The sequence below is a fragment of the Dendrobates tinctorius genome, unplaced genomic scaffold (genome assembly GCF_039654945.1).
Source record: "Dendrobates tinctorius isolate UK_male_01 unplaced genomic scaffold, ASM3965494v1 ptg000035l, whole genome shotgun sequence".
NCBI classification, from domain to species: Eukaryota; Metazoa; Chordata; class Amphibia; order Anura; family Dendrobatidae; genus Dendrobates; species Dendrobates tinctorius.
Genome location: NW_027361703.1, coordinates 48,817,356 through 48,827,780, shown reverse-complemented (window position 1 = coordinate 48,827,780; position 10,425 = coordinate 48,817,356). Strand labels below are relative to the sequence as shown.

General features: G+C 46.6%; 1 protein-coding gene across 3 annotated transcripts in view; it reads right to left on the bottom strand.

Moving 5' to 3' along the window:
- Positions 1 to 293: 293 nt before the first annotated feature.
- The window catches only part of ALG12 (ALG12 alpha-1,6-mannosyltransferase), a 42,921-nt gene continuing 32,789 nt past the window's right edge, over positions 294 to 10,425 (bottom strand). For 2 of the 3 annotated variants that reach the window (XM_073573479.1, XM_073573477.1), the window contains one exon: positions 294 to 596. In XM_073573479.1, coding sequence (XP_073429580.1) covers positions 371 to 596 — 226 coding nt within the window. In that variant the 3' untranslated portion in view covers positions 294 to 370. Of the gene's footprint in view, positions 4,225 to 10,425 lie in introns of all 3 variants that reach the window. The other variant, XM_073573478.1, reaches the window with a different exon arrangement.

Here is a 10,425-nt window from a genome sequence, read left to right as displayed (position 1 = left end):
TATGGTGGTTAATGTTAAGGTCAGGTTCTGAATTTTGGGGTCTGACACGAGTGTCAAAAGTTGTCTAAGGGTTCCTTCACACATCCTAACATTTCCCGTACTGGAAAAACCTGTACCGGAGATGTCAGTGTGCACGTGTGTTTAATACGTGTGACAACAGCGTTCCGCATTAGCATCAGACGTCAAAATTGTCACCACCTGTACCTGAAACATGGACGTGTGAAAGAGCCCTAAAGTGTATGGCCACCTTTACAGAGTAGTAAGTAGATACTTTCATCAGTTGCACACAGAACTACCAAAATATTTTTTTATTACATCAAATAAACTATTTCTTCAAATGACTGAAAAAAAAATGTAAAAAAAAAAAAAATTATGTAAACTGAGTCCTTTGTAGGATTATTAATTTTGGTACTAATCGAAGATAGATTGGTGGAAAAGAAGCATTGAAGCCAAGCCCATCAAATCCAGATATTTCTTCCAATATTCTGTGAGTGTTTCTGTAGAGTTGCAAACTAGAAGTTTCATATTCCATAATGATATGAGTATAATCAGCCATTGCTTTTTCTTTAGCAGAAAGGTCTTCTCTTTTATCATACCTATAAAAAAAAATACAAAATGTATTTGACAGATTATACCTTAATCAACATTTGTCTTCCGTCCACGGAAATATAAAATAAAGATGAGCGAATATTTCAATGTTCGGTTTGGATTATGATTGCCGAATTTGCAATATTCGCTGATTAAATTGTCCAATATACGACAAACGCCATTCAGCTCAATGGGAGGCAAAAACAAACGCATGCACAACACCTTATAACGGCCCCCAATTTAAAGGATAGTAACACTGATATTTGAGTCCAAGGAAGTGGAGGCCTGACTGTGTCGGTGGCCTACTGCTACAGGCAACAGGCATGAAGGAGACCCAACCAGGAGTGTTCACATTTCCAAGAATTATTGGCAGACACCGCAAAAGTGGCATCAATTTCACCACAGTACAAATAGTATAATAGGGACCGACAGGTCTTTCACTACACCCAGTCCAGCAGACCCAACCAGGAGTGTTCACATTTAAAAAGATGAGGGCCTGACACTACCAAAGTGGAATAACTGTCACGAGAATAGAAATAGGATAATTGGGACCGACACGTCTTCCACTACAACTAACCCAGCAGATGTAGACCAACCATGACTGTTCACATTTCCAAAAATTTGTTAACAGCAGCCACACTAAAGATATCACAGAGTGCAGTTACATGACATTAATGCATCATACTAAAAAATGCTATATCACCTAGTCTGTACAGTCTGCGATTGGGGTGCAAAAGTCCTTGGAGATCCATGACTTGCTCATCTTAATGAAAGTTAGGCGGTCTATACTTTCAGGGGACAGCCGGCTGCGCTTTATCCGTAAGGTCACCCCCAGCAGCGCTGAAGACACGTTCTAAGAGAACGCTGGCTGCCGGGCACCAGGCTGTGGAGTCGGTAAGCCAAAACTCCAACTCCATCAAAATGGGCTCTGACTCAGTCTCCACAGCCCTGCCGGGCATGATAAAACCTCCAAGGCGTGTGAGGCGAGCTCAGGCCACTCATCCATTTTGGAAGACCAAAATGTGAAAGGGTCCAAACCCTCCCTGATCATATTGATTCAGTTCTAGATACTCCTGCACCATCCTCTCCATTCGTTCACCACGTGTAAGACTTGGACTCTCTTGTACTGGTGCACGAGTTGGTCTCAAAAAAGTGTCAAAGGACAAAAAGAAGTTACTTCTTCCACTTCCACCACTGCTGCTGGTAATGTTTTGGCGTTGACAAGTTCACATGCCGGAGATTAGACATGTAGAGCTGCAATGTGAACTGTGTGCCTCACTGCTGTCTTGGGGAAAAGCTCTCTTAAGGTTGTTTAAAAGCATGTTTTGATACTCCAGCATTCGCAGGTCCCCATTTCTAGCGGGAAATCATCTGGCAAAATGTTTTTTTTAACGTGGATCTAATGGCAACCCAGTAGTCAGCATTATTCCTAATCATAACTATACGGGGACCATGTTGCAGGTAAAGAAGGCACTCATATGTCAGGCTCTACCATGAGGTCCAAGCCCATGCTGTGTTTGTGGATGTGTAACAATGAGGCTTGTCTCATCCATCCCCTCCTGCCAACCACAGAGGGGAGGATTATCCCCTTCATCCGACAGTTTCTCGTCCATCATCTCTTCCTCCTCCATTTGTTCCTCGGATCTTTCACCTTTGAGAACAGTTTGTCTGTTATCACCAGCCCCCCTAGAATGCAGTAATCCACCTTCCCTTGGCACCCACCTGTGTGACAACAGTCTTGAACTAAGAGACAATGTTATCCCTTCCACATTCTCCTCTGCTTCCTCCTCTTCTTCTGGGACCACCATTTCCTCTCGCCCCGCAGGCTATTCAAAGTCTGCTCCAGCATATAGATGATCGGAAAAGTAATGCTGATGATGGCATCGTCAGCACTAACCATCTTAGTAGCCATTTTGAAACTGTGCAGAAGGGTGCAGAGGTCCTTAATCTGTGCCCACTCTGTAAACGTGATATGCGCCATGTCCATACTGCATTGGCCCAGGCTATACGATATGACATACTGTGTCAGGGCTCGTTGCTGTGGCCACAGTCGCTGCAACATGTACAGAGTGGAATTCCACCATGTAGGCACATCGCATATCAACCTGTTAACTGGCATGGAAGAAGACCTCTGTATCGATGCTAGTCGATGACCACAGGGGTGCGAACATCGGAAATGAGCACACAGCTTACATGCTTTCTGGAGCAGCTCTCAGGCCAGGATAGTGGCGTAGAAAACATTGTACCACCAGGTTGAGGACATGAGCCATGCAAGGCACGTGTGTAAGCTTGCCTTGTCGTAGGGACGCCACCAGGTTCACACCTTTATCGAACACGGCCTTCTCCACAACTCTTCAGCTGTACGACTGCGATCTCCAAGGCTTATCAATGTTACTACTGCCTGATTGAGAGTCCTGGCTGCGCAGTACAGAAGTGGCTGGGATTCACTCTGCGATGTTGGAACTTGTGTCAGTGGGTGAGGGCGCAGGTGTAGACCCTAGAGAAGGCAGCAGTGGATGAATTGTTAAATGTAGAGGATTGTCCTGCAAGCCTTGGGGATTCCAAGACTTGAGGAGGGGGGAAATAAGCAGCAGATGTGATTGATGAGGCGGCAGATGGTTGTTGAGGTCAGCTGATCCGCATTTTTGAGCAGTGGGATTCCCACAGTAAAGCATGTTGATTGTGCATGTGAAGGTTCATACATGTAAGTAGTCAAATTATTGCACTTTTTACCTCAACTCAGTTTTTTTTTGCCAAGTTTGCAGATTATGCGAGTTGGCTCATTCTGTGCAGTGTCAAAAAAAGGCCCAGGCTAGGCAACACTTGCCACCCCTGCGAACTGCAGACCCGCGGACGCTGCTGGTCACAGGCACAGTCGTAGCTGCATCACTACGTTTCTGCAATGGACGGCGCAACGTAACCTCAGATGACCTACTCAGCTGTGTGCTTCTATGTTCACGCCAACTGAGATCTAACACCTCATCATCCTCTTGTGTCATCACATTCCTCGCCCTTGGAGTCACCCTCCAGCTCTTCTTGCCCTGGCAGCACAGTACAGTCCACGAGAGCCTCAGATTTTATTTATTTTACTCATTTACATAATATAGGGCCATTAATTTTACAGTGCTTTACATACAGTATATTCTCGGCACGGCACTGTCCCAGATGGGGCTCTTAATCTAGAATCCCTATCAGTAGGTCTTTGGATATCTGAATCTCATCAGGATCACCCCCCCCCCCCCCCCCCCCGGGATTAATGTCTGACGACAAGGATCAGGATGCTGTTCGGACTGTACTTAGTCCTGCCCCAGGTCCAAGCGAAAGAAATTTTGGGCATTTGTGCAGATTTCCTCCTCTCAACTCTGCAAAGCTTTTGAGTACACTTCTGATGAATACGGCATAGAAGGTGTGAACAGCTCTTCAGACTCATCCACCTGTGGTTTCAGTCAGTTGAACGGCTGGATAGTTGGGACGCGGGGGGGAAGCAAGGGGAATTTGGGTGCCACCTCTGTGGACTGTACCTGGTGTGATGTTGAGGTGGAGGAAGAGGAGGAGAGGCCACTTGAAGCTGCGCTTGCCATCCACTCGAGTACATGCACTTTCTGGGCATCATCGACAAGGCGTACCGCTGTGCATCTGCCAAAGAAAGGAAGTGGTGTAGCCTGTCCAGTAACATAAGTTGTCAGCTGTCTTGCATAGGATATGACGATATGACTTTGCTTCACTAGTGCTTTCACAAACATTACCACCTACCCCACGTACACCTTGAACACCAAGCCTAACTCCCCTTCCTTGCTTTTTCCCAGTCACATTGCTCAGGAGCACAGTATTAGCAACATAAAAAAAAAAAAAAAATATAGGTATCAGACCTACCGGTAATTATGTTTCCAGGAGTCCATCCTGACAGCACCATGGAGGTAGTCTTCCTCCTTACACGGACAGGAAAGCACACGAGAGGTTAAAAGGCCCCTCCCCACCCAACTCCCTCAGTTTTTTAACAAGTACCACACCACGGCTGGTGCAACTTAACACATTTATTTCATTTGATAACATATTAAGACATCATGAAAAACAACATAATCAGGGAGGGAACTAACCATGCTGTCATGATGGACTCCTGGAAACAATTACCGGTAGGTCCAATACCTATTTTCCAGGACGTCCCTCCTGACAGCACCATGGAGAATACCAAAATAATGCCTTAGGGTGGGACCACTGCCTGGAGAACTTTTCTCCCAAAGGCAGTTTGTTGTCAGATAACACGTCTAACTTGTAATGCCTGCAAAACGTATCAAGCCTGGCCCAGGTTGCAGCTTTACAGATTTGGTTGACTGCTGCCCCCGCCCTCTCAGCCCAGGAAGTCGATACTGCCCTAGTCGAGTGGGCTCTTAAACCTTCAGGGGGGCTTGATGCCTTCTGACTGATCGGTAATTTCCTTAGCCTAAGTAATCCATCTTGCGATGGTGATTCTAGAAGCTTTTTTCCCCCCAAATAAGACAAGCAAGTTAGGATCCTGTCTCAAACTACGAGTGGCCTCTAGACACTCGTTGACTGCCTGTCTTACGTCCAACGAGTGAAGGACCTGTTCTCTCTCATTTGAAGGGTTCTCACAAAACCAAGGCAAGACAATTTCCTGGTTTAGATTCTGGCAAGACGCTACCTTCGGTACAAAAGCGGGCTCTAATTTTAGGATTATACGATCCTCCCATATCTGAAGATATGGATCCAGAGTGGACAGGGCTTGAATTTCCCCTAATCTTTTTGCCGTAGTTATGGCCACTAAAAACTCCGCTTTGATGGTCCGGACTGAGATAGACATCTTTCCCCCCCCCGGTACATAAGGCTCCTTGCAGAGGGATCTAAGGACCAAATTCAGATCCCAAAGGGGGAACTGACCGCCTGATCGTAGGACGCAATCTCTGTATTGCCCTGATGAATCTAGCTACCCATGGGTGAGTGGCCAGAGAATAATCAAAGAATGTACTTAACGCCGATATCTGGACCTTTATAGGGTGCTGAGTCTAAGCCCCTTATTAAAACCCACCTGAATGAAGTCCAATATGCTTGGGATATCAGGTCTGCCTGCCACAAAGTCAGACCTGCCATCTTCCAAACAGAACCTCTTCCATATTTTGTTGTATATTGCGGAAGTGATCGGCTTTCTGCTAGCCGGAATCGTGGTTATGACCTGGTCTGACAACCCCTGAGCTCTCAGGATGTCCTGCTCAGGATCCAAGCTGATGGAAGATTGGACCCCAATGGATAATATCTTTCCTCTGAAGTAGAATCGGGTCTTCTAAGCCATAGCTCTTAGCAGTGGAAAACAACTTAATTATGGACAATATGGGGCAATCATAAGTACCCTCGCCTGATCCTCCTGGATCTTCCTGAGGGCACCTGGAATGAGTGCAATCGGGGGAAAAGCGTAAGAAAGGGTCCCGCTCCACTTCTGACTTGTGCATAGACGGATTCTGGATTGTCCGATGGATTCAGTGAATAAAATCTGTCAGTCTTTGTATTTTTTCTGGTCGCAAACCAGTCTACTTGAGGTGTGCCCCAGAGATGGCACAGGTGGTGGAACACCTCCTCGTTCAGTTCCCATTCTGTTAGCCAAACCTTCCGTCTGCTCAGGTAATCTGCCAGGACATTTTGGGACCCTTCTAGATGAACCGCTGCCACTGACGGGACTGTCCTCTGTCCAGGAGAAAATTCTTTCCGCCAGATCCTGGAGTGCCCGATCTCTGGGACCTCCTTGATGTCGTAGGAAGGAAACAGTCGTCACATTGTCTGACAGGATCACGTGTTGACCCTTCAACACTGCCTCATTCCAATGTAGAGCTCTCTGTAATTGGATAACCTGAAACGGATCTCTGATGGCCATCTGCCTTGAAGAATCCTTCCCTCCAGGTGCACGCCCCATCCCTACTTGCTGATGTCCGTGGTGATTACCACACATGGCGAGGTGATCCAAGGATTACCCACCTGTAGATTTTCTGGCTGAGTCCATCAAAGTAGAGATCTTCTCACTGCCGAGGATAAGGACATTGCTATATAGAGTGAAGACTGGTGCCAAGACTTCCCTTTGCAGGGCTCGAGTGGAACTGGGCCCACCGGACACAGGAGATGCAAGCCGTCAGGAGGCCTAAAACTTTCATTTGCAGACCTGATGGAAGCACAAATTTTCAGGAGCTCTCCAACTCTGTTTTGCAGGATGTTCTGCAACTGGAGTCCAGCAACACGCCCACGAAAATCTTCCTGTTCTCTGGCACCAAATCTGACTTCTGCCTGTTTATGATCTATCCCAGGTACTCTATTGTAGATATGGTCTTTTCCCTGTGCCGTCGGAGTTCTTCCGACGAACTTGCCACCAAGAGGAAGTCGTCTAAGTACAGAACTATGATAATCCCCTAGTTTCTTAGGTAGGCTACCATTTCCAACACTAACTTGGTAAAAACTCGGGGAGCCAAAGCCAGGCCAAATGGAAGGCACTGAAACTGGAAGTTTCGATTCAGTAATTTCACTACAACTTCAAGTATTTTTGGAACGCCAGGTGAATAGGAAACTGATAATAGGCGCTTTTCAGGTCGAGGGTGCACATTAAAGCGTCTTTGTCTATAAGGTTATCCGTAGATTTTACCGACTCCATCCTGAACCTCTTGTATTTGACCCAAGGGTTTAAGGGCTTCAGGTTTATTTTGGTGCCAGTCTCTCCTGATGGTTTTATGATGGTGAACAGAGGAGTAGTGACCCTCATTCTCCTCTGCCTGGGGAACAAGGATTATTACAGCAGAGTCGACCAGCTCCTTTAAGTCCGCCAACATGGGAGACTTTCGATAAGGTACGGGGCGCAATAAACCGTTTGGGGGGAGGTGTAGCGAAATCTATTGCGTAACCCTCTGCTACGATTCTGAGAACCCACTGATCCTGGGTAATCGGGAACCAATTTGCCGCAAAGCGCTTGCGTTGTCCCCCCCGATCAGAATGGCATCATTGCCTTCTGGATCTTGAGCTCGACCCAAATAGGGACCCCTTACTCTTTGCTCCTCTGCTGGAGGTTGCTCTACTGGACTTCCCCTGGCCCTTGTAATCGGATTGTCTCTGAGAAGGGCCTGGTTCCTTCTAAACCTATCTTCAGGGAACCCCTTTTTAATCGGCAGCCTTCTCTAGAATGTCATCAAATACCGGCCCGAACACCCTTGACCCGGAGAGGGGAATGGAGCACAGCTTGTTTTTAGAGGCATTATCCCCCGACCAGATTGTCAACCAAATAGCTCTACGGGCCGCATTGGACGAGCTATTCCTAGCCAAAAGCCTTACAGATTCGGCAGACGTATCTGCCAAAAAAGCAGTAGCAGATTTCATCAGAGGGAGGGAGGCTATGATCTCCTCTCTCTGGGTTTTGTTGGTTAAGTGCTCCTCTAGTTGCCCCATCCATAAAAACATAGCCACTACTTCAGTTGCCAGGTCTATGTTGGTCTTGATCAAAGCCGCGGATGTCTCCCAAGCCCTTTTCAGGAGATTATCTGCCTTCCTGTCCATAGGGTCCTTTAGACTTGAGTCCTCAAACGGGATGGCTGTCTTCCTGGCAACCTTAGTGACTGGACATCAATCTTGGGAGTCGCTTGCCAGATCTTCACTCCCTCAGGATCGAACGGTAAACGACTCTTAAAGTCCCGAGGTACACCAAGCGCCTCTCATTCCTCCAGGACCATAGCACGAATGTGATAATTTACCAGGAACACACGCTTTTGAGCTCTGAGACCCCCAAACATTACGTCCTGTCTAGACTGTGGCTTTGGGTCCTCCTCCACCTGCATCGTATCTGACAGCTTGGACTAGGTAGTCGGTATCCTCCGAGGTAAACAAGTATCTCCTGCCCCGTTCCTGACTCTCCAATACTACTTTACCCTCTAACCCCTGGTCTGACCCCAGGGGTTGGGATTCCGCATTTGAACTCAGCTCCCACTGAGACCTCTCAGCACACAGACCTGGACTGGGAGGCTGCGAGAAGGTAAGGTTGGATTTGGGAGCCTGGACTTCTTCCCGAATCAGGGATCTCATCTCAGACAGTAGGGATGGCTGTTAGTCCCTCAACTCTGGTGGTGCAGGTATCACAGAGCGTTCTGCCATATGTAACATAGTAATTAAGGTTGAAGAAAGACTTTAAGTCCATCTAATTCAACCTATATCCCATCCTAACTTGCCCTAACATGTTGATCCAGAGGAAAGCAAAAAAAACCCCATGTGGCAAACAGTAAGCTTCACATTGGGGAAAAAAATTCCTTCCCGAGTCCACATACGGCAATCAGACTAGCTCCCTGGATCAATGCAATATTAAGGAAACTACTGTATATACCCTGTAATATTATACTTTTCAAGAAAGGCATCCGGTCCCTTCTTAAATTTTATTAGGGAATCACTCATTACAACAACATATGGCAGAGAGTTCCATAGTCTCACTGCTCTTACAGAAAAGAATCCGCGTCTGTGAGTATGCTTAAACCTTCTTTCCTCCAGACGTAGAGGATGCCCCTTTGTCCTAGTCACAGGTCTAAGAGTAAAAAGATCATTAGAAAGGTCTTTGTATTGTCACCGCATATATTTATACATTGTAATAAGATCACCCCATAGCCTTCGATTTTCCAAACCAAATAACCCCAAGTGAACTAACCCATCTTGGTATTGCAGACCCCCCAGTTCCCTAATAACCTTGGTCGCTCTTATCTGCACCCGCTCCAGTTCAGCTATGTCTTTCTTATACACCAGAGACCAGAACTGTACACAGCATTCTAAGTGCGGTCACACTAGTGACTTATATAGAGGTAAAATTATGTTCTCATGATCATCTATGCCTCTTTTAATGCATCCCATTATTTTATTTGCCTTTGCAGCAGCTGCCTGACACTGGCCACTAAATGTGAGTTTGTCATCCACCCATACACCCAGGTCTTTTTCAGTGACAGTTTTGCCCAGTGTTTTACAATTAAGGACATAATTATACATCTTGTTTGTTCTACCCAAGTGCATGACCTTACATTTATCCCCATTAAGGCTACGTGCACACGCTGCGGAATCCGCACGGATTTTGCAAAAACCGCAGGTCAAAAGACCTGCGGATTATCTGCGGTTTTGCCTGCGGTTTGGTCCTGCGGATGCACCATCTCCACAATGGTGGAGATAGGAACCCGCAGCGGTTTCCGCAGAAAGAATTGACATGTCAATTCTTTCTGCGGTTTCAAAACCACAGCAAATCCGCGCGGATTTTTCCGCTACGTCTACACAGCGGTTTTTTAATACCATTCATTTGAATGGTACTGTACACCGCAGCTAAAACTGCTGCAGGTCCGCAGCGGCCAAAACCGCTGCGGAAACGCAGCGGAATCCGCAGCGTGTGCACGCAGCCTAAAGCTCATTTGCTATTTATCAGCCCAAGCTTCTAGTTTACATAAATCCTCCTGTAATATAAAATTGTCCTCCTCTGTATTGATTACCCTGCAAAGTATAGTTTCATCTGCAAATATTGAAATTCTACTTTCTATGCCCCATACAAGGTCATTAATAAATATGTTAAAAAGCGGGCCCAAAACTGACCCCTGTGGTACCCCCACTGCTAACCGTGACCCAGTCCGAGTGTGCTCCATTAATAACCACCCTTTGTTTCCTATCCCTGAGCCAGCTCTTAACCCACCTACACATTTTCCCCTATCCCCATTGTTCTCAATTTATGTATCAACCTTTTGTGAGGCACCGTATCAAAAGCTTTTGAAAAGTCCATGTACACCACGTCCACTGCATTCCCTTGGTCCAGTCCGGAACTTACCTCTTCATAAAAGCTTA